At 47.5% G+C, this 24,521-nt stretch overlaps 1 protein-coding gene across 1 annotated transcript in view; it reads left to right on the top strand.

The window, feature by feature from the left end:
• The window catches only part of TIAM2 (TIAM Rac1 associated GEF 2), a 184,314-nt gene that overhangs the window by 82,978 nt on the left and 76,815 nt on the right, over positions 1–24,521 (top strand). Inside the window, 5 exon segments of the mRNA XM_070417418.1 lie at positions 16,345–16,446; positions 17,496–17,798; positions 17,800–18,450; positions 18,452–18,673; positions 21,848–22,283. Of these exon segments, the coding sequence (XP_070273519.1) occupies positions 17,502–17,798; positions 17,800–18,450; positions 18,452–18,673; positions 21,848–22,283 (1,606 nt within the window). The 5' untranslated portion in view covers positions 16,345–16,446; positions 17,496–17,501.

The raw sequence follows: 24,521 nt of genomic DNA, 5'->3' as shown, positions 1-24,521 counted from the left end.
AATCTAGAAGCAGGAATAGAACAGGGGCCTGCAAATATTTCCATGCAGTGAATTGTTCTTCTGATAACTTTTTTTAACCTTAGAAGCATATCTCTTTAAATTTCCTTCTTCCTTCGGACATAAATCCTCTCCTCCCTTCATATCAAGGAGTAGTTCTTGTCTCAAGGCTCTATGGAAGAAATATGCTTGTTACGTGCTGGCTGATAGTTCATTTTACTTTTTTTGTTAATAACAGAAGTGATGTCGCTAGATCTAAAGGAACAGGAGCTGCAATGACTCAAGCATTCTTGCTTCTTCCTTGTTTACCCAGAGTATATTTTAGACACACACACACACACACACACACCCCAAGTGAACATATTGGGAATTCCCATGTTTTCTGTTATGTGACTTGGCTTCCGTGGCAACCTTCTGACTTCAGTCCCGGGGCTTGTGGTTGCTTGGGTGGCATGTCCTGGCTCTGCTGCCTGCTGCTGACCAGCTGTGTGACCTTGAGCAAGTCACTTAAGGTCTCTGGTTACTTATCCATAAAGAAGTGAGGGGATTGGGTTAGGCCAGCCGTGGGCAAACTACGGCCCGCAGGCCAGATCCGGCCCGTTTGAAATGAATAAAACTAAAAAAAAAAAAAGACCGTACCCTTTTATGTAATGATGTTTACTTTGAATTTATATTAGTTCACACAAACACTCCATCCATGCTTTTGTTCCCGCCCTCCGGTCCAGTTTAAGAACCCATTGTGGCCCTCGAGTCAAAAAGTTTGCCCACCCCTGGGTTAGGCAGTGTTTTGCAAGTCTACTCCACCAGGACTAAAAATTCCTTGGTTCTGTGCTCACACTAAATTTTTTGTGGAGCTCAGATTAATTTTTATAACTAGTAGACGGATGGTCTTATTATTTGCCAATTAAGATTAGACAACATAGCTCCAAGCATATATTAACTATATAGAAACTGAATGAGAAAACATTCTGTGTGTGTGTATGTCATGATTCATTTTCATGAAGATAAGGAATTAAAAGCTTATATGTCTAAAGTAGAATCTGACCATTAATATTAAGTAGAAATCTTGTCTGTTGCATATGCAGATCCATTCACATTTTACAACTAATGAAAATATTACCTTAAAACGTTGTCACATGTTTATCCAGGACAACTTGAAAATTTCTGCTTACACGTTTTTTTTCTATAGAATATAATTTCAAAACTTTAACAACTATGCAGATAGAATTCTTTTTTTCCATTCAGCACCCTCTCCCCAATAATTAATATAAAATGGTCTTTCGTGTCTACTTGACACTGAAAGTCTTTCATCAAAAAACGCAGCAGAACTTAAAGAACACTTGGCCCTCTGGCCTGTCACCTTGTAAAAGGCCACTTAGTGCCTATTTGTGATAAACCAGTGCCCTGTTGGGAGGACGAGGACGTCAGAGCCGGCAGGGCACCGCAGCTCCGCCAGCTCACAGATGAAAGGACCCCGCACGCACGGAGCCTGGAGTAAGTGCACACTCGATATTGTGCAAATCACAAATGAATTGGAAGGGCTGCTCTTGAGGCAGGGTTTTTATGACCCTCGCATTCCGGCTGTGGTTTTGGAGACTGAATGTTTACTCCCGTTTTTAAACACAAGGATGGTAGGTGTGCCTTCTTCCTGCAAAAGAGGCTTAAAAAAAAAAAGCTCCCTCTGAGAGAGTGACCCTTTATTCAGCAGCCCCGGGCGCGCGCTCCTCTGGGACTTCGGTGGTCCTTCTGGAATGCGCTCCCAACAGCAGCCCAGTCATGGGCTCCAGGCTGTGCTGGCCACGCGCTCCGGGCAGCCCATGGAAAACCACTTTCTGGTTAAGGCTGCATCACACTCTCCCACCAATGGAAAAAACTGAGCACGGTGAGGGCGTGGAGCTGGCAGACAGAAATACAGGCAGCCTCGCACAGGATCCGCTTTTAGCTGTAACGGCTGCGCGGTGGCTGTCAGACGCCGCTTCCTGCCTGGCCATGGGCAGACGGGGGAGAGGGCTCGGGGCTGCGGACGGAGCCCTGGACTCGGCAACTCGCTCTTCTCACTGACAGAGTCTGACAAACGCTGGCTGCAGCCACCCCTTTTGGCGAAGGTAAGGCTACAGAGTTTATTTCCCCGCTTTTGGGAGTTGAGGCGGAATTTTACATGTGAGATAGAAATGATCCTTGACATGTTCTTTTGGGCGGCTCATCGTGTGCTCCCTTTCCTGTGTTTTACATGATTTTGTTCGTCGGCTGCACACGTTGCTGTGCCTGGGGGAATGGCACCTTGAAAGTGGGGTGTCTGTATGATTTACACACCTAAAGTGATGTATTGCCGTTGGCCACCTCATTCTACTAATGAACTCCCCCAAAGCGGGTGGTATATATTGTGTGGATGTATTTTTGCTGAGATCGCAAGAAAGGACCAGCTCTCAGAATGATCAGGTGAAGGCATTAATGGCTATTACCTTATCTTTACCGGACACACAAGGAAGTTAAAATGTGGCAGAGTTTGTGTTTTGGCGTTTCCTGGATGTTGTATAAGCTTCGTTTTGAGTTGAGTGAGCTCCTCGACGAGTTACTTTTCAGACTTGTAATTTGAGGTTCACTGTTTCTTCAAGTTTGTCCTTAACTTTTGTCTTGAACTTTGTGAAAAAGAAGTGGAATCCCCGGCAATCCGAGTGTGTGTGTGTGTGTCGGGGGTGGGGGGTACCTGTGTAAGCAGAGTGACTGAGTCACCCCTCATCCCTCCCAGGCGGCTCATTCATTAGGCGTCTGTCCCAGCACGGAGCCTCCCGGCCAGGACCCAGGAAGCCGGCCCCCGTGCGGCTGCCTCAGCTTTACGTTCATTTGGCCAAGCATGTAATTCTCCGAAAATTGGTAGGTGGAGAGACAGAAATAGGAAGCTCTATTGAAGTCGTTGTAGCTTGGAGGATTATTTATAGAATTTCTGGAAAGTAAGGGCCCAGCTGCACAGCTGCTGGAGTTTCTCCTACCAAGTCAGAGCGTTTCCCTGCGGCCCGGCGTCCTCGGCTCGCTCACGGGGCGATGGGACTATGAGTCAGCTCAGGGGGGCGGCGGGCTCCTGGCCGTGTCCCCTGCGTGGGGACACTGTGCACCATTGGTTCCTTCATTTCCTTTACAGAAGTGTCAGCTAGGGGTGGAGAAATGGCCAGTGCTGTCCAGGGAGCTTAGAATGAGCAGACACATTGGTAACATTTTATTTAGTACTTTAAAAAATATATGTACATATATATGTGTGTGTGTGTGTGTGTGTGTGTGTATACACACAGTGTATCTACACACACACACACACACACACACACATACACAATCAGTACAATGAAGTGAATTAGTTATGCAAATAATAAAACCTTGAGAGTATTTGCTTAGGAAGTTTTCAATAGTCAGTATTTTTGGAAGTGTCAATGAAGTACTGATGGGGTGGTCATAATAATCTGGCTGGTCATAATCATCTGGTCACTCAGTGTATATTGATTTCAGAGAGGAAGGGAGAGGGAGAGAAAGAAACATCAATGATGAGAGAGAATCATTGATTGGCTGCCTCCTGCACGCCCCACACTGGGGATTGAGCCCGCAACCCGGGCATGTGCCCTGACGGAATTGAACTGTTACCTCCTGGTTCATAGGTCGATGTTCAACCACTGAGCCACGCCCACTGGGCTTATTTAGTGCTTTTGCTTTGGATCTAGAATGTTCTTCTGAGACACAGCCTGCAACCGTCTAGAGCAGGTTCAGAGCAAGCGTCACCAGCCTTCTTCTCGAGCCACATTGACGCCTGTCACCGGCTTTGATTTTGACCAGAGTTCCTGGGCAGAGCCTGAGGTCTGGTGAAGAGCCCAGGACTCCAATCCACAGGGACCGGACTGTGAAGAGTGTTGTGAATGCAAACAGATAACACCTGTCTTATAGTTCAGGGTGGCGGCAGAGACTCGCAAAGCCCCCTCCGTAGCCCAGGCCTGTCCGAGGGCGCCTGGATGTGCGAGATAAGGGCCGGGCTCCTTGCCAAGAGATTGTGCTTGCAAAGTGGCCCCCACTTAACCACTAAGTAAAACAGATGGTTCTGTCCTGGTGGTCCAAGATTGTGTTTGAGAAGAGCCATATTCCCTTTGCAGAGATTGAAGGTTAGTGCCGGGTCTCCACCACCTCCTCCTACCGAAGACAGCGTGTGGGTGTGGGAGGACCTCAGGGGAAGCTGGAAAGGGAAGCCCGCACGCCTTCACTGTCTGAGACACGGGGCTCGGTCCCCATGTGCCTGCGGGTCTGGCCCGCTTGGTGAGATTCAGAGACAGTAAACCACGTCCGTGAGATCGCTTAGCTCAACTGTTCAATGAAAAAAAAACTATGTCCTTTTTATGGAACCTTTAAAATAAGTCTTTTGGACATTCAAGATAATTTCAGTGATAATGGATATTTTTCATTTGATATTAAGTGTATGCTAATACATGGCTTAAAAAAAGAGATTAAGGTATGGGATTGAAAAAAATATTAGAGACAGGAAAAAGTAATAAAACAGAGGCAGATAAACCTGAATTTCTGACTGTTGACACACAAAAGTACTAAGCATTGTGTTGTAACAGTTTGAGTTTCTAATAATGGTGGGTGAGTGTCTTTTGATTGCTCAGTCGTATCTAAAATGGAGGCTTTAGCGTTGGCGTCCCAGGAACATACTTATACCCGATTTCAGCTACGTATCGACCTTAGTATGGTAGAACCGAAAAGGGGCCTTAGACACTTTCTCAAATGGGAACACAAGAAGGACAGAACGGAAGCGGCTTGCCCAACATTCCGGAGATGGTTGGTTGTGGATCTGGAGCGAGATCCCAGGTTTCCTGTTAGTCCTTCCCTAACACTCCCTGTTTCTTTAATTGCAAATACTTTGGCACATCCTCAGATATCTTCGTAAATTACCATAAACGTGTATGTGTATACATATGTATGTCTGTGTGTGCATATGTACCTATATCTGTACATACACACGTATCTCTCCATTTTGTCCCCCGCTCCCCCCCCCCCCCCACGCCTTCCCTTCCTCCCTCCCTTCTTTCTTGCCTCTGCTTACCTGCCTACTTACCAAGCCAGACAGAAGTAAACCTCCAATCAGAGACAACACAAAGGCTTTTGTTTTTCTCGGATCCTAGTGAAGTTCAAAGCTGTGCCCTCCGTTGGTCCCCTCACTCCCCTTGACTGAGGACTCCATCCGCTGGTGATGAGCAGCCTTGATGAGACCTCACCTGCCAATCAGTTCTGGTTTCAGCCTTAGCGTACGAGGTTTTCTCAGGATCCCATTCCAGTCTAAGGCTGTTAGTGTTTGGTAGTTCCCAGCCTCCTGAGAGACATAGGCTATGGGAGGGAACAACAGCAGCAATAACAACACAGCAGGTGGGCTTTAGCTTTCAGGGCCAAGGTCATGGAAGGAGCTTTTGGAACAATAAACTTTACAGGTACAGGAGTTCTCTGCCTCTTGGAAAGGGAGGCATTAGGAGCTACAGATAGTGTCAGGAGGAAGTGGACCCAGGGCGTTCCTAGGACTTAAATGAAGGTTTCAGAATCCGGGTATCTTTAGGACAGCATGGGAAAGTGAAAATGATCCCTATGCTGTGTGGGACTTGACCGTGGCACATCTCCATGGCTGCAGAATTGGTAGAGCAGGGTTTCTAAAACAGATGTGAAGAGGGCTGAAGAGGTACGGAGTGTGCAGCTGCGAAAGCGAAAAATCCATACGATGAAAGCCAGTGAGAGGAAACTCTGAATGGAGAGAATGAAAATAGATTTGCTTTCAAGTCTTCTGTAGCCACTCCCGGAAAGCAGAAAAAGGCATCTTAGAGATAAGAGAGAGGAACGTTCGTTATACAGCAACAGCCAGGAACCAGGGAACCCGGGATCTGAAGAGGTAGCAGAGGGGAAAGAGCTTTGTGACAAGTGGACGTAAATTCATGGAATGCACACGCACACTCACATATATGTCTATGCATAATTTATTGAAAATTGATAGGAAGGGCCACCAACAGGTCAAAAACAACCACCCAAATTAAATACAAAACAACAATTACAGGACCCCAGAAATAACTGGAACCTAGCAAAAACCTTCACTTACGTTTTTATTTTCATATGTGACTTACAGGGGAAAAAATGGAAATTCTAAGAAGACACAGGGATAAGCAATTTACCAAAGACTTCCTCACTGGAGCTGACACTCGCTAGTGCCCTACCACAGGTGTATATAGCTAGCTATTCTCAGATGTCCTTCTCCTGTTCCTCTAACGCCGTGGTTGGCAAACTGCGGCTCACGAGCCACATGCGGCTCTTTGGCCCCTTGAGTATGGCTCTTCCACAAAATACCACAAAATACCATGTGCGGGCGTGCACGTACAGTGCGATTGAAACTTCGTGGCCCATGCACAGAAGTCGGTATTTTGTGGAAGAGCCACACTCAAGGGGCCAAAGAGCCGCATGTGGCTTGTGAGCCCCAGTTTGCCAACCACTGCTCTAACGTACAGGGTGACTGCTCTCGGACGAGCCCTCCTCGTAGGCATCAGAGTCATCCCTTTTGGCTACTCAAGGACGACACCAGCAATTGCCCCTGTCCCCACTGCCACATCACAGTTTCCAAGCATCCCACTCGCATGCAGGGATTTTTCCTAAAGGTTCTCATACATGACAACAACAAACATTTAAAAAAAATGTTTCTTTATCCTTCTAGCTATCATCTGATTCCATTGTTCCCCTTTACAGGAAAACTCTTGAGCATGTTGTCTTTGCCAGTCTCTTCGGTTTCATGGATCTCATCCTCAAACTCAATCCAACCCGGCTTTCTCCACCCCACTCTGTTCTGGTCAAGTTCATGGCTCACCTCCCTCCAGGGCTCTCTTCTCAGTCCTTGCTCTTTGAACCAAATCACAGAGGGGGACTGCTGTTGGAGGAGTCCTCCTCATGCCCTCGTCCAAGAGCAGTCACCCTTTATGATTTGACTCTTGTTGACAATTTCCTCCCTAAAATGAAACTCCCCTCTCCCCCAATTGGCTTGGAGGACAACATGTTCTCTTGGTTTCCTTTTAATTTGATTTGCCCACTGCTCCTTCTGTTTCCTCGTGTGTTTCTCATTATTTCCTTGGCCTCTACATGTTGGGGTGCTGCAGGGCCTCTTTGCACCTCTTCTCTTTCCTGTGTTTACTATTCCCTTGGGGAGCTCATCTGTGTATGTTTAAATACCATCTTCACAAGCATGTTAGCAAGTCTGTACCTAAGACCCACCTCATCCTGGAACTCTAGGCTCTTATATCCGACTGTCCACTCAACGTTGCCACCTTAACGTCCAACAGACATATGCAGAAACCAACTCCTTGCCTCCCTCCCAAGCCTGCTCTACTTTGCCTTCCCCGTTCTCACATGGCTTACACTCAAAATCTTACCATCTCCCTGGCTTGTCACCCCTTCCTCCCATCCATCCAATCCCATTGGCTCTTCAACTCTGTCTGACTCAGACCATTTCCTATGCTCCCACCTGACTCCGACCCACATCATCTCTCACCTGAATTAGCCTAGCAGGCCCCAGGGCTCCCACTTTGCTGCCCACAGTCCAGATCCGCAGGGCAGCCACAGAATATGCCCCATGATCAGCCTTCTCGAGGCAAAGCCCTCTAATCATGACTTTCAGTCTCAATGTGAAAGCCAAAGTCCCTAAAATGTCCCTTTGCGCTGTATTCTCTGGCTCCCTGTCCCCTCTCTGACCCCTGCTGCTCCAACCACACTGGCCTCCTGCCTGTCCCACCTCTCTGGGCACTTGTACTTCCTCTCATCAGTTTCCAGTGCTCTTTCCCCAGCATCTACAGGGTCTCCCCTCCTGCAAGTTCCTGCTTAAAAGTCACCATTCAGGGAGGCCTTCCTGTATTTTCCTTTCTAAATGACAGCACCCTCCCCTCATATTACCTACTAGAGGCCCGATGCACGAAATTCGTGCAAGAGTAGGCCTTCCTTCCCCTGACTGCCGGCACCGGCTTCCCTCTGGCACCCGAAACCCAGGCTTCCCTTACAGCCCCTGCTTTGCCAGGAAGGTCGTCCGGAAGGACATCCAGAATGAAGTCCGGACTAATTAGCATATTATGCTTTTATTATTATAGATTTCCCCCTTCCCTTCTCTACTCTGTTGCTAAAGTACTTATCCCTCTCAAATATTTAACATACTTATGTTCCTTTTTTATTTGTTATCTCTCCCCACTATAATATAAGCTCCATGAGATAAGGGATTTTTTTTGGGGGGGGGGGGGGGGGCGTCTATTGCTGTCTCCCCAGGCCTGGAACAGTGTGTAGCACAGAGTAGCTGCTCACTAAACATGCATTAATTAGTGCAAGTGTAGCCTACCCGGGACACCTGATGATGTAGCCAAAGCGACCTGTTATACATGCTCAATATCATTGAACTCCTATATTTTACCTCTAAAAAGGTAAATTACATAGTTTATGATAGATACGTATTTATTAGGGAAGCAATTTTTAAATTACTTAGCATTAAATGAAATTGAAGCTTCAGAAAGATGCCCCTTGGTTATTCTGTGGTCTGAGCATCCCCACCCACGTGACCTTGGTCCCCCTGGCCTACCCCCACAGTCTTTAGGCGGTGTGTTCTAAGTTATTGATATTTAGGATGATGGCCTGAAGCATAAACTATCAAGAAAACAAAATTCTCATTTGTGCAATTTTCTTTGTAAAGCAATAGAAAAAAAATACATTTTAATTTTTTTCCCTTTATTAAGATATTACAAATGTGTCCTTATCCCCCCATTGTCCCTCATCCCCCGACTCATGCCCTCATCCCCCAGTGTCTGTATCTATTGCTTATGCTTATATGCATGCAAACAAGTCCTTTGGTTGATCTCTCCCCCTTAGCCCCACCCTCCCCTACCTTCCCTTACATTTTAATTTTTATGCTCCTCAGTTCACTTAAGATTTCAGATGATTTCATTCTCATCTCTCCATCCTAGGATACCTCTAGGAAAAGACCTTTTTCAATACTTTTTATGTGAAAAGGGGCATAGATCACATCCACTCTTCTATAGGGGAGCCTGAAGGTTGTTAGACTTTAAAAAGCATATGGAATAATTTCACATTAAAAAGCACAGAAAACTGTAAAACTATTTTGATGTAATGCATGTGTAAAAATCATACTAAAAAAGATCCAGGTATGACTCTGACCTTTGCCCTTAGTGATCTTGGTTCAAGTTTTCTTTCCCATAAAACAGAAATGACTATGGGAGCTGCTGGAGTACTTGTGCCCAGGCAGCCCTGGCCCACAGCAGCTCAGAATTATTAGGTATCAATTTTTTTAAAATCCCTGTAAATTATGCAATTTAAACTATACCTACTAATGCTTTTCATTTTTTTTCCTGAAAGTTTCTGTAAAGTTTCTAGCTAAAATCTTGCCAGGTTTGTTGTGAATAGTCATATAATTTAGGAAAAAAATTCAGCAGTAATTGGCTTACTTTTAAACGCAGGCCCAAGACAACTTCTAGTGTAGCCTGAAGACATACACATATAGAACTGAACTCTCAGATCGGACTACCAGCCAAGCCGAAAAGTACACGTGTGTGGGGGTGAAGAAAGCACCTATTTAAAATGAGGGGCGATATGTGCGGTGTAAGCCTGTTCATTTTGTAACTTAAATGGAACAGTGTATAATGAAGAGACATTTTGCCAAGAATAACTTGGCACAATTACCGTGGTGCATTCTGGTCACAGAATGTGACTGAGGTTTAGGAGTGCGGAGCCTGCTTCGGAAACACGTGGCTGACGGGTGGACAGGCCTCCGAGCGGAGGAGAAGGCCTGTGGCTACAGCCTGTGATCCTTCGCGATGGCACCCCAAAGTGTCCCTGGGAGAGGTTTCCCACTGTGAGCGTTTTGGGGGGGTCCCTTGGGAAGTGCCTCCCCACGCCTAGACTCACTTTTTGTGGAATGGCTCATGTTCACAAACATTAAAAACCGGGAGGTTATTTAAAAGTCATGCTAACCATTTTGAATCTCATGTCCATAAAAGTTACCCAAAAAGCTTATTAAAAAGTCACGCCAATCATTTTGAATCTAGCAGTTTGTTGGTTCTGGCAGTCAAAGAAGTTCATGGTTTGTAGAGACCAGGACATGGACCAAACTGTGGATGAGCCTTGAAGTAGACTTGGGAGAGAAGGCAGAATGGGACTGAACATCGGATATATTTTTAAAAATGCTAGAAAGAGGGTGGATATCATGTGTGAAATGAAGGCACTTTGATCATTTTTAAAAGAAAACGTTTTATCTTTACCAGGGTTTAAAAATTCTAGCCTATATTAACTCTGTAATTTTGATTGAAATGAAGGTTTTTTTAAAAAAAAAAAATCCCCCAAATATTTTTAGTTTCTCTGACAGCTCAGTTTAGCTGGGCCTCTCCACTCACTGACATTCCAAAAACATACCAGTAATATTTGTGGGATCGCTGTCTCACCGCTCTCCCATAAACCCCGTCCCAGTGAAGTTGTCCTGAACGGCCTGTTGATTCTACAAATGCTTTCTGCTCCTAGCCGCTGGCTGCCTGCACACGCGGACCCACCCTTTAGGGACAGGGTCCGATCTCCAGCCCTGTTGCTTTCTCCTAGTGCCCAGCACCCAGGTAGATGGTAGAGGAGCATTTCCAAAAACTCATGTTGAGCTGGTGAGTGGAACTGTTACTAGTATTTCACTTCACTTTCCCAAGTTTCTGCCAACACTAAGAACATTTTCCTCCTTTGCCAACACGGCTTCCACACTGATCTTTGAGCTGGTGCCCACTGTACATTCCTTCCCTCATGGCATCCCAGAGGGTCCCTAGGGCACGGTGCCCACTGTGGTGCTTGGAGGATAGTAGGGTAGGGGTTGGGGGGAGGGGTTACGGGTAAATGACTGTCCAGGTCTCCCCAGTCTTCTCTCCCTCACTCCCCTTCCCCTCATCTCTCTAAACTTTGTCCCTGACCCCTGAGCTCAGGCCCCGCTGCCCTTATCACATTCCTGAATAGAGGGGTGCTGGGGCTGGGAGGACTCTCCCCACTTAGTTCACTTGCTGACTCCGTCATTTATGGACCCAGCAAGCGGTCATGGGGTGCCGTGTCTTTAGGCGTGCCCTTCCCTGTTCCCTGGAGTGCCCTGTCCTTTCTTCATCCAGCAGAATCCCACACATCCTTCGCCACTCAGTTGTTCCATTAGCTTCTTTGGGGGGGTCATGTTTAACTTTCAGAGGAATAACGTGCCTGTCCAGGGAAAGCCTCTCTTAAGCGGTAGAATGCGAAGGGTGAGGACCTCGGGCCTAACCTGTGGGGCCGGAACTGACCTTCATGATGGCCGTTCTTCCTGTGTCCGGCTTAAGTGATTGCCTTGGGCAGTGATTTTTCAAATGTTTCCGGACTCTCTAGACTTCGGTTGTCCTTGGGCCTTATTGGACGGGATGCGCCATTCTGGCGAAACGGGCACTTATGATTGTAATTCATTGTCTTGCAAACTCTGCTTAGGACCCTCACTCAAGATACGTCCTTCTACTTCACAGCCAGTATACAGGCAAGTGCTACACACACGTAAGAATTTTGTGTCATAGAACAATTTAGTCTCATTTACTAGAATTTTCCATTTTATTGTATTCTCTGCTCTTCTGTTTTTATTCTGTTCTGTTCACTTAAAAATACTGGCATCAAGTCATTATGTGAATTCCATGACCCATAGTGTGACGAGCACTTCTGTCAGCCATGCTGCAGCTGTCAGCACTCTTTCTGAACCAGGTGTGATGCTGAGCCCCTGCCTGTGATGAGGTGGCTCCCGGAGGTGCTGACTGTGTAGAAAGCGGGTCTGCTGTCTCCGTGGAATTTATGACTTCCCCTCTGAATACCAGCCATGCCTGCCTTGCTCCTGCCCCTGGGCATTCCTTGCTGCTCATTGTCTTATCCATTCATCTGTGAACAAGCACTTGGGAGGGGTCCTGCTGAACTGCAATAGAGCCAGTGGCCCTCCACAATAGGTGCCCGCTGTGCAGGCCTGGGCAGCAGCTTGCGCCCTGCCCACTTTATGTATAAGGATCACCCTTCCTAAGCACCTTCCCGTGGGGCACAGATGTTCCTTTCGCCTGCCTCTTCATACAAATTTGGCTTCCAGTCTCCTTAGGCGTAGAAATGAGCTCCTTCAAGTCTTGGTATTCAGTTTGTGATTCTGGGTTCAGTTCATTGAGGCAAGATGAGGAAAGCAGGCATGGGTAGTATTTACAGAGGTGGAAGTTGGATCCTTGACTTGAATGCTTTTGTTTTAGAGTTTTCGGCATATTTGTTCTGTACTTTAGTGTTTTTAATGAGACAGGCAATATAACCGGAAGGCAGGGTTCTCAGCCTTGATAGTATGGACGTATGGGGCCAAAGGATTATTTGTTGTGGAGGTTGTCCTATGGGTTACAGGATGTTTAGCAGCATCCCTGAACTCTCCCCATGAGATGCCAGTAGCATGATCCCAGTGTGACAACCGAAAATGTCCACAGATAATGCCAGTTACCCCCTGGGGGCCAAGATCGCCAGGGCTGAGAATGACTGCGTTAAGGTAATGCCAGTTGTTCGTTGAGAATGTAGATGATTTTTTTACATTTTCTAACATGAGAATCTAATAATACAGGTACATGGCTGTGTCATTGTCTTTGTTGGCATGTGACAGATGTGGGAGAAGTTAGCTAGTTTTATATGGCTGTAATAATTTGGGGAATTGATCAAAATCAGACAGATGCTAACACTGGAACTTGGAAAGTCCCAAACACACACACATACACACACACACACACACACACGGTGGGGCAAAAGTAGGTTATATATGTTATATATAAACATATGTAATAATTAATGTAATAGTTAATAAAATATCTGAAACAGCAGACTATTATAAGGTCTGTATGTACTATTATAGTACATACAATGAAATTTATAGTTAAAAATTTATAACTACTGCAAATTTGTGTTGCATTTCACAGATTGTTTTTTGTTTTTTTGTTTTGTTTTTTTTTTTGGTTATTCTCACAGTTGATTCTCAATCTGCAAGGTAGGTAGGGCAGATATTTTTATACTCAAATTGCAAATATAGACAATGAGATTCAGAAAGTAGAAGTAATTTCCCCAAGCTCTCACATGCTATCTGAAACCTGGAAGCAGGTCCAAAGCCCGAGTTCTCTGACACAAACCAGGCGAGGCTTCTGAGACTTGTCTCCTTAATGATTGAAGGCCCCCCGCCCCAGCCTCCCACCCGAAAGTGAGGGGAGCCTGGTAGATATTGTTATGGTTGACGATGGTCCGCCTGTTCTTATCTCCTCCTTAGCGCTTATCGCTCTCTGAAATGTTTGCCTTGGACAATGATCAGGCTCCTACTTCGGTATAAACTCGCTCTGGAGTGAGGTTAGAAGCTTTGTTGGTGCCTCAGGATGTACAACTTGAGCTTCCCTAGCTGCCTCGCTCGGTAGTAGGTCTGCTTTTGTGCAGTGTCCCCAGGCCTCTGCTCTGCTGTCCCCAGTGAGTCCTGGCCCAGCAGGGGTTCCTCTTGTTCCCCTGTAGTGGCTCCATCTGCACAGCTGGCCCAGGGCTTGGGACAAGGCAGGACTGGAGGACTTTAGTTTCCTTTGTTCTAAACTCAACGCTCCCCGGAAGTGGAGACTGGGAACCTGGTGCATCAGCTCAAGGCGAGCTAAAGGACACGAAGAAAAGGTAAATCTTGAATGTCCTCCTGAAAGGTGATTTGCTGTGGGACCCATAAGTCACAGCTGCTGCTGGGGTTCTGAGGACGGATTTGCGAAATTCCTCCCTATTGCTGCACGTTTCCTGGGTGGGTAACTGATCACATTTTAAAAAAAGAAAAAAAAAATCTTCCATTCTTGTTTAGGATTTTAGCTTAAAAAGCTGCACAACACAATCCCATGAATGGGGGTTGGAAGGGAATTCAGAAAATGGAAGACAGGGATTTCTTTTTAGGCTCATGAGATTTGTGGTCAATTTTTAAATATCTGAATATTTTATAATTATTCAATAACTTAAAAATAATTATAAAAAGTGCGTACACAACATACGGTTTTTGCCAAGTACGCACAGTCTTAGCGCCATGTAATTATTTATTCCAGAGTGACTTCACTTAAACTATCTCTCGGTCAGCTGTGGGCCTCATGGCCATTAGGTATACCTGATATGTACTATTGTTGCAGGTGGGTGTACCTAATGTGTATATTTTTTTTCTATTTAAAGAAATGGGGGGCTGTTAAGTATTTCTTAAAAAAAAAAAAAAAAAGCTCACAGGAAATCAATTGTTTCGATCTTTTCAGCCCCCTATCAACAAAAAGAATTTTAACTTGAATACCATCAAATTCCCTGTCAGGGGTGCTAAAATCTGACCTATTCATGGTCTTGCTTCTAGACAGAAATCACAGCTGAAGCATGACAGAGAGTATGTGTCCCACTTGCCAAACTCCTCAGGGACAACAATCCCGTAGCTTCCCTGGGAGGTCACCCTTCCCGTCAGTACATTCCTCACGAATATTGGAGGCATCCTTCTTGCCACAGTTAGAGGCTGTGTTCCTTCTGCAGGGTTGAGGGGAGACAGGGAGCAGCTGGTCAGCATTACTGGTACCTAACATGCACATGCGATTGTCCTCCGTCACCCCCTTTTCCTGTTCTCTAGGCAGCTCTGTGTTAATCACCGAGACATTTCCCTGTGGGTCTGTACACTGATCTTTCAGGCAGACCTACTTGGGAGTGGTTCCTGCTTAGTCTGTACCCAAATCGACCTTCTAACATTGCAAGGTTCCTGATCTTAGAGGAAACGCTTTCAACTGGTCAGTGTTGAGTATGACGCTAGCCGCGGGCTTATCGTCATATACGGCCTTTATTATGTTGAGGTATATTCCTTCTACGCCTAATTTATTAAGAGTTTTTATCATGAATGGATGTTGAATTTTGTCAAATGCCTTCTCTGTGTCTATTGAGGTGATTATATGATTCTTTTCTTTCATTCTTATAATGCAATGTAGTAGTACATTGATTTGTGTACATTGAACCATCCTTGCATCCCAGGGATATATTCCACTTGGTTATGGTGTACAATCCTTTCTATGTGCTGTTGAGTTTGGTTTGCTAGTATTTTATTGAGAATTTTTGCATCTATATTCATCAGGGATATTGGCCTCTAGTTTTCTTTTATACGAGTGCCCTTTTCTGGTTTTGATTATGGGGTAATGTTGGCCTTGTAAAATGAGTTTGGGAATATTCCCTTCTTTTCGATTTTTTGGGAAGAGTTTGGAAAGGATTGGTGTTCATTCTTTTTCAGTGTTTGGTAAAATTCACTAGTGAAGCCATCTGGTCCTGGGCTTGTATTTGTTGGAAGATTTTTTTTTTATTATTACTGATTCAATCTCCTTTCTAGTAATTGGTCTATTCAGATTTTCCATTTCTTCCAGATTCAGTCTTGGTAAGTTGTATGTTTGTTTCTAAGAATTTTTCCATTTCTTTCAGATTGTCCAGTTTGTTGATGTATAGGGTTGTTCATACTTTTTTTTCTTTTTTTTTTCTTTTTAAAGAAAAACAATTCACTGTTGAAACCTCATAGCAATGCTTTCTATGTCTGCAGAGAAAATAAAGGCTTTGTGCCCCAGCAGTGATCACTGCCAGATGGCAGCACCCCTGGCTTGTCTCTCCCCGCCTCCCCCCCGCCCCCCCCCCGCCCCCCCCCACCCCACCCCCCCCCACCCCCCCCCCCGCCTCCGAAGGCGGGCCGCCTGCCCCTTGTGCAGTGGGGCCCAAACATGTGCTTGAGGAAAACTGTTCATCTCATTCATGAGGTCAACTTCTGTAACTTCAGTTATTCTAGCCAAGGACTGCTTCGCTGTGTTTCAGCACTCTGGGTTTTGTTTTTACTACTCGGTCCAACAGAGAACAATGAACTTTCTTGTCACATCAGGATGATGCTCCCGCAATGTTGTCGGTGTGGTGAGTCTGAGAGTTGTTTTCCTAGTGGTGGTGACAGATGAGCCATGACTCACTCCGGTGCTTTCACCTGCTCACCCCTGAAACAAAGGCGTGCATTTGACTTCAGGCTGCGTGTTGAGTTAATGGCCTTTACAAGGTTGGATGGGCCGTCCCGGCTTCCTTTACATCTCCCCAACAGCCCGATGAGTCAGGCAGTTCACAGACGCTTCATTTATTATTTTGACAGTGATTTTGGACCCAGCAGTTGTTTCTCCAGATAACTTACATGAAATCCTTGTTTTTATTTTTTTGGGGGCACTTGATGTAAAATGCTTGACAGAGCTTCTCATATTGTCTGTTTTTCAGGGTCATTTCATGGACTCACTTGTTAACCATGCTGCCTTGCTCCCAGGACCTCATAAAGCCAACTGATCATTGACCTCCCCCAAAGCACAAACTAGACTGCAGGTAAATCCAGCTCACGTGATTTGTGGGTCACGGCCAAGTTGCCTGACTGTGGCTCAGGTATAGAAGTGAAGGTTTCATTATTTGGTCAGTCCGTGTGACTTTGGTTTTGTGGCTGTACCTTTTAGATATAAAAGAATTAAAATCCTACTAAATGTGTTTGGAAACATAACTGGAAGCCTCAACTCCAGCTTTACTAACACTGAGTGGGGAAGGGTTGGGTCAGATTTCACTGGCGACACTAGTGGACTCATTGAGGGTTTTGGGGTTTTAAAGGGAATTGAAAGAATCTAACAATTTTTTGAGATACAAGCCATATTCAAACTTTTTTCTCTCCTTGTGTTCTAAAGTTAGGACTCTTAAAGACTTTATAAAAGCTCTAGAGATTCGTTTTACTAAAATGTTTTTCTGCCCCAAATGAGAACTTTTATCTCCCCCCCCCCCCCCCCCCACCGCCCCTTTTTCATCTCAGCCTAGTTTTTGAGGAATTCTAGTCCTTCCTTGTAACATTTCTGTGTGACATATGAAAGCTGGAGTTATGCTATAAATGTGGTAGTTTTTTAGCAGTGCTCTCTTATATTGGTAAGCAGTGTTATGTAGAATGAAAATATCTCTCTCTGGCCATTAAAAATCACTGTATTTGGACTGATAGAGGAAAGATACTTTTCCCTAATTTTTTTTTTAAGAATTATTGATTCAAAACCTTGTAATAGCCAGCAAAACCTTGTAATAGCCAGCCTAAAAGTAGTTCTGCCTTAAACTAATTTTTATGCCAGTTCAGTTTCTGAATTGACCTCATAGGACATTTATGTGTTTAAAGTAGCCAGCACATGAACATGCAGTATGGTCACCTGGCTAATGACTTGCGTGAACGTGTGGAGAACCGATTCCGGTAGGTAAGTCTCGTCCCTGCTCCTCGGCGTTGTGCCGGGCACAGAGAGAAGTTGCTTGGTTCCTTTGCAACACGAAGATCATTTTTCTTGCGGTTAGTTCTGTCGTATGGAATGCGATTTAGGGCCTGGCGCTCACTGATGCCCCTGTTCTTCATCCAGGTTAACATGGGGAACTCCGAGAGCCAGTACACATTTCAAGGATCTAAAAACCACAGCCATGCGATCACTGGTGCTAAGCAGAAGCCTTGCTCTCTGAAAATCCGCGGCATCCACGCCAAAGACGACAAGTCCTTGCACGGATGGGCCCACGCAGGCAGCGGCGCGGGGTACAAGTCCAGGTCCCTGGCCCGAAGCTGCCTTTCTCACTTCAAGAGTAACCAGCCTTACGCCTCCAGGCTCGGGGGCCCCGCCGCCGGCAAAGTCTCCAAAGGCGGCGCCCACTCCAAGCCCCGGGCCATCGGCCCCGGGGGGCGACTTCCTGGGCGCCCACGCCGCCTTCGCCGCCGAGAACGGCTTCCACTACGCGGGGCAGGAGCCGGCGGAGAACCGCGTGGCCTCCAAGGACCGCCATGGACACCTGCTCAACTGCTACGCGGGCAACGACAGCCTGGCCTCCACGCCGCCCGGCGAGGACCAGCGGAGCCCCCGGGTGCTCATCAAGACGCTGGGGAAGCTGGACGGGTGCCTGCGGGTGGAGTTCCACAGCGGGGCCGGCCGCCCCCCGGCGCCCCCGGAGGCCGAGGCGGCGGGCGGGCCGGTGCGGCTGCTGCGCTACTCGCCCAGCCCGGGCCCCCGGGCGCCCTCGCCGCCCAGCCCGCGCCCCTCGCCCGCCCACTCCCACTCGCGCCCGCGCTCCAGCAAGGGCAGCTCCCTGAGCTCCGAGTCGTCCTGGTACGACTCCCCCTGGGGCCCCGCGGAGGGCAGCAGCGAGGCCGAGGGCCCCTTCGCCGCCCCCGCCTCGCCCGCCCCCAGCCTCCACGCGGGCTTCGCGCCCGGGGACACGCCGCAGCCTTTCCACCCGAGCGCGTCGCTGTCCTCGCTGCGGGAGCTCTACCCGGGGGCCGCCCTGGGCAGCCCGTGCGGGGCCCGCCTCTCCGATGAGGACTTCGGCGCCCCCCGCCAGCCTCAGCCATCGCGTGTCCTTCGCCTCCGACATGGACGTGCTGTCCCGCGTGGGGCGCGGGGACCCCGGCCAGTACGCGTCCTTCACGCTCCCCTGCAGGAAGTCCAAGGCCCTGGCGGAGGAGGACGCGGCCAAGAAGGACACCCTGAAGGCCAGGATGCGCCGCATCAGCGACTGGACAGGGAGCCTCTCCAGGAAGAAGCGGAAACTGCAGGTGAGTGAGCCCCCGGTGCAGCATCGCCAAGGAGGCCTCTGCTTTCCTCTCTGGGAAATGGGTGTGTTTGCAGAAGGTGCCGCACCGCTGGGCCTGAGGCCTCAGGGAGCAGGGAGCTCAAGACCTGCCACCTTGTTTGCAGATGTGGGTTTTTTACCCCCTTTGCTTCAGATTTGCATTTTCTTTTATTTTTTTAAAAAAATATTTTTTTATTGATTTCAGAGAGGAAGGGAGAGGGAGGGAGGGAGGGGAGAGAGAGAGAGAGAGAGAGAGAGAGAGAGAGAGAAAGAAAGAAAGAAAGAGAAACATCAATGATGAGAGAGAATCATTGATCAGCTGCCTCCTGCAACCCCCGGCATGTTCCTTGAGGGAATCCAAGGGCGACCTCCTGGTTCATAGGTCCACGCTCAACCACTGGGCCACGCCTGCCGACTTATGTTCAGTTGTCATCTGCTGTGACCCTAATTGATACTGGCATTGAGCCAGCGAGTCCACGTATCTGATTTGCATAGAGCGTGTCTCTCCTCTACACTGTTCACATTTACTGGCCAAAGCATGTCAGGTGGCCGTGCCTAACTTGGAGGGAGGGAGGCCGGGAGTAGGAAATGATCCTTCCATGTGCCCTGGGGAGGACCAGAGTACGTGTGGGCCTCATGACTGCAGAGCCCCCAGGACCTTCTATAGAGGACTGGCGGTCGTATTCCGCAGTGAAGGAAAATTCGCGCGCACCATGACAAGGTGACATTGGCACTCTTTCCTAGAAAGTGAGGGGTGGTGACCCGAGTTTTCCCTGAGCTCCCAGGGTGCCGAGAGACATCTGGAGTCTCTATTCTCTGTTGGAGTGCTCTGGTTGTCAAGCTACAGTGTCCTCGTTTATGATGATCTGGTTGGGGGAATGGAAATCAGTCTGCTTAGTGCACCTGTGTCACATGGCATGTTAGTGTCACACCCAAAACACAACCAGAGAGCCAGCCTATTTAGGGACATTCATGCATTCATTCCTATTTGCTGAACACTGCTAGTCACTGGCTATTAGGATTCTAGATGGATAGATTTCGAAATTTATTAGAGCCTGGGGAAATTCATGTCTGTGTATAAGAATCAGTTACAAATGCTAAAATGTCATCTTTCCCCACTTCTCAGGGATAAACTTTTGTCTTTGCTACTTTTGAACATTTCAAAGTTAGCACCACAGCTTGAAGTCTCTCATTAGAAACAATGCCCAGAGTGTTTGTAGGTCGTGTTTAAGTTTGGCATGAAAGTGCCTTTCTGACGGGGTTTTGCTTCTTCTGAACACCCCATTGTGGTTCTTGCTAGTGTCAGAGGCAGCCCTGTGTTTGGGGCTCTGAGTCAGAGTCCTGCTCATTGCTGAAATCGTGTTAATGCTGGCTACATGCAAAGCATTGCTTCACTTCCTAAGAGTTTTTGAAGAATAACAAGTGACAGTTTTTTTTTTAAAAAAATCAAACTATTTTGAAAGTTTCCTAAATGACTCACCACAGCTGGCTTATTTGCTCTGTTCTTGCATAAGTATCCGTGTATAAATAAATGTGGCTTTGGGACACTGTGTAAACACACACGGAAAACAATATTTTCATTAGTAATAGCCGTGTTCGGGGTCAGCTGTTTATTGTCCCTGGGTATTTGGAAGCACTCTTCAGATTGATGATTTTCCTTCAAAAGATAGCAAGGAATTGCTACGTTGCCACTTGCTTTCTGGGTGGAATTCCGGAAAATAAAACCCCTTCTCACATTGCAGTATTCAAAGTAAGGCCAACAGCGCATGGCCCTTGGTGCTGTTTTCTTTCATTTTTAATCTAATGGATAAGGAAACAACACTGAAAGGCCACTAGCAGCCGAGTTGGTGAGCGTGGTTAGCATCTCTCAGCAGAGTGACCTTAACTAAGCTCCCAGCTTGGAATGTCAGTATCTTTTGAGTCATAATTAAAGCTCACTTTCCTGCTGTTTACCAATGAATGGGCTGTGTGGAAGGTATTTTTCCTGAATGAGTAGACTTGTAATCTAGATGTAAGAGGAAATCTTCATGTTTTCAGTTCTGTGCTCGGCCCGTTCAGTATCCAGTGCACAGAGTCCTTGTAGGGGTAGCAGTTATTATAAAAATTTTAATTTTATTTAGAGTTGCCTGCCTCTGATTTTGTGTTGAAATAAATATGAAGGCCAAGAATCGTGTCTTCGGTATGCCAGTGCCTAGAACAGGGATGGGGAACGTCCGGCCAGCAGATGTATAAGGCCCGAAAAATCATTTGGTGTGGCCCTGCCCAGGCATGAGGAGTGAGTTAATTAAGTGTTTGACCAAATACAGCAGGCTAATTTTTAAGTTGATAATTCTGTATGGCCCAAGAATGATGTTATAAATATCCAAGTGGCCCTTGGCAGGACAAAGGTTCCCCACCCCTGGCCTCGAATAAAACAGATGTTCAAATAAAAGGATGAGAATGAATGCATAGTAAGTTCTTTTCATGAAAGAAATTCCCAAATTAAGTACACAATATTAATTATGACGAAAGGGGGCATGGTTCCGCTGTATACCCTTTGTGGATCAGGAATCTCAGGAGCGTGGTTTCTTCAGTAGGAAAATAAGATGCCAGAGACCCCAAGTCTAGACCTGGGCAGGTGGCTGGAAGCTGGAGGCCGTGTTTACCTTGCGGACAGGTTTGTGCCTAGAAGTTTGCACAAAGCTGAGTCCCATGTCCCTGCCCCCTTGACCCCGGAACTAGGATTTTCTAATTTACCTTTTAAAAGGATCCAGGAAAAAAAACAAATAGACTGCAAGGACATGAAGTTTTGCCCCTAAGACTCCGATTCACAGTTAGCAAAGAAACATCAGGCTAGAAATCTTCACTCATGTGTTTTAAATACACTCGTTAATTTCTTGATGCTAAGCGTAGGTTACATGGAGGAGAGTCAGTGGTATTTCTGTTTCCATGTTGAAGCATTGACTCCACCGGCTATAAACTGGGTTGGGCAGCACTATTCCCACAGTTCTTTCTGGTTTAGAGACCTGATTCAAGATGCACTTTTGCGAAAAGCATCTTGTTCAGTGGCAACAGCGCCAGCGACCCACAGTATCCCACGTGTGCCGTGGGGGGCGGGGGGGGGGGGGACTCTTTGGAGGGACGTAACTTCTGATTGAGGTCATCTGGTTGCTCCCAGGAGCCGAGGTCCAAGGAGGGCAGCGACTTCTTTGACAGCCGCTCGGACGGTCTGCATGCAGAGGCCCCGGGGCCTTTCCAGGCGCCCGCCTCGCTGTGGGCGGGGGGCTCGGCGCAGCGCCTGTCCCAGAGAAGCGAGTCTGCTCACGCGATTGGCAGCGACCCCCTCCGGCAGAACATTTATGAAAATTTCATGCGAGAGTTGGAAATCAGCAGGACCAACACGGAGAACGTAGACACGTCCACGGAGACGGCCGAGTCCAGCAGCGAGTCCCTGAGCTCCTTGGAGCAGCTGGACCTGCTCTTCGAGAAGGAGCAGGGGGTGGTCCGCAAAGCCGGCTGGCTCTTCTTCAAGCCCCTGGTCACCCTGCAGAAGGAGAAGAAGCTGGAGCTGGTGGCCCGGAGGAAGTGGAAACAGTACTGGGTGACACTGAAAGGTGAGTGCGCCCTGGACCGCCGGGCCTCTGGGATCCTCCCTCCGCTCTGCACTTTCCTGGGGGCGCCAGGGGCCCCGCGCCCATCTGAGTTCATGTGAAGGGAATTGACATAGGATCTTCCTGCATGCTTTACTAAAACTCTCTCTCTCTACGATTTTTAAAATTGATTTTTAGAGAGAGATGAAGGGAGAGAGAGAGAGAGAGAGAAACATTGATGTGAAGGGAAACATGGAGCCTCTGCGTGCTGCAAGTCCCCTACCAGGAATCGAGCCCAAAACCTGGGCATATGTCCTGACTGGGAATCGAACTGGCCCTTTGGTGCACAGGACAATGCCCAACCTACTGAGCCACACTGGCCTTGGCTACAAACACTTTCACAAACCTGTGAGATACGGCTTACCGAATAGTCACATTTGTGATTCCACCTAACACATGATTGAATTTAATAGTTTTTGCTTATTATTTTGTAGGCATTTCTGTACCATTTTAAAATACCTTTCCTGCATCTGGAGGAAAGAAAATACCCCAAATAAGTAAGCAAATGTAGTTTAGTTGTTTGGAATGCAGATTCCGAATTTCCTATCGGGCACGTGTTCAGAACCCCAAAGAGGTGGGCGGCTTGTAGAACTCGGATTTCATTGGGTTATTTGACTTGTGTCCTCCCACCTTTCTGAAGTAAGAGAGTCGCATTGATACCGTAGAAAACCACATGCTTTTGTTTTTAACGTACGGGGTCAGGAGTAAGAATCTGAGAAGTTTCTCCCAAGCATTGCTGTTTGGACCTTAGGGTGGCCTTGCCATGGACGGCACATGGACTTGAAGGGAGGTAGATGCCCAGGAGGAGCGAGGCTCTCAGTCGGCACAGTGCTGACCTACACAGATGGGAGCAGGAAGAGCAGCCACGCAGCCCCTGGCGTTTCTGCACGGTTGTCCTGTGACTTCTTCAGAGGAACGGAGTGTGGTGTTCAGAGTCCAACCTCACACTGGGCCGACGCCCTTCCTCATCCCGGGAGAAAGCAGAACTGGGGATCACATCCCAGACAGTGTGTGCGAAAGGCTGGATCCCCCCCCCCACCCCCCGCCACACACACACACACACACACTGCGCCCCTCACTGGCTTTCTGCTTTGTTTGCCCCTATTTAGAAACGCTGAGCCCGCAGGCCCCCAGCCTTGGGGTGCTGATGTGATTGCATCATGACCCATACGCCCCTCTGGGGCAGGTGCACCCAGGAGGGCGTTCCCTTTTTAAATAACTCCCTTCCCCAGCAAACGGGGAGTTGATCAAACCCAGGCCCAGCACCCTACAGATCGCTGTCCTCTGCGCTCCGGGTTCGGGTCCCGGGACACCGTGCGGCTCAGGGAGGCACAGGCCTCTCCTGGGTTTGGCATCCGGGGAAGCAGGCTCTCACCCCGAATGATGGATGGGATTTGGGAAGTTGGAATAATGGGTTGAATCCGGCAAGAAAAAATGCTGCAGGGAGAAGCTGTGCTTTAAGGTTTAATAACCAAATAACTCGCCGAGGACGAGATAGGGAGATGTGGCCGCTAAGTGTGACAAGTGAAGACGGTTTGGGGCTTGATGTGCAGGCCGTCCATGGCATGACTGTCTGTTGGGGATGGAACCCGAAACCCGGGCATGTCCCCTGACATGGAATCGAACCATGACCTCCCGGTTCATAGGTTGATGCTCAATCTCTGAGCCACACCACTGGCTGCCTGGCTGTACCTATTTTTTTAAATGTAAAATTTGTTGATTAAAATTGATGCTTTGGGAAGTTGTTCCCTGGCTGTCTTATAGCTTTCAAACCCACCCTCTGTATGACCTAGGGTGGTGATGGTGTGATGGCGTGATGGCGTGATGGCGTGATGGCGTGTGTGTGTGTGTGTGTGTGTATGTATGTGTGTGAGTGTGATGGTGTGTGTGTATGTGTGTGAGTGTGTTGGTGTGTGTGTGTATGTGTGTGAGAGAGTGTGATGGTGTGTGTGTATGTGTGAGTGTGATGGTGTGTGTGTGTGTGAGTGTGATGGTGTGTGTGTAAGTGTGATGGTGTGTGTGTGTGTGTGATGGTGTGTATGTGTGTGTGATGGTGTGTATGTGTATATGTGTGTGAGTGTGATGGTGTGTGTGAGTGTGTGTGAGAGAGAGAGAGTGTAATGGTGTGTGTGTGTGTGAGAGAGAGAGAGAGAGAGTGTGATGGTGTGTGTGTGTGTGTGTGTGAGTGTGATGGGGTATGTG

Source organism: Myotis yumanensis, unplaced genomic scaffold (genome assembly GCF_028538775.1).
Source record: "Myotis yumanensis isolate MYYU_CA2020_CCGP unplaced genomic scaffold, mMyoYum1.0.hap1 SCAF_6, whole genome shotgun sequence".
Taxonomy (NCBI): domain Eukaryota; kingdom Metazoa; phylum Chordata; class Mammalia; order Chiroptera; family Vespertilionidae; genus Myotis; species Myotis yumanensis.
This window is presented reverse-complemented; position numbering and strand designations above follow the sequence as displayed.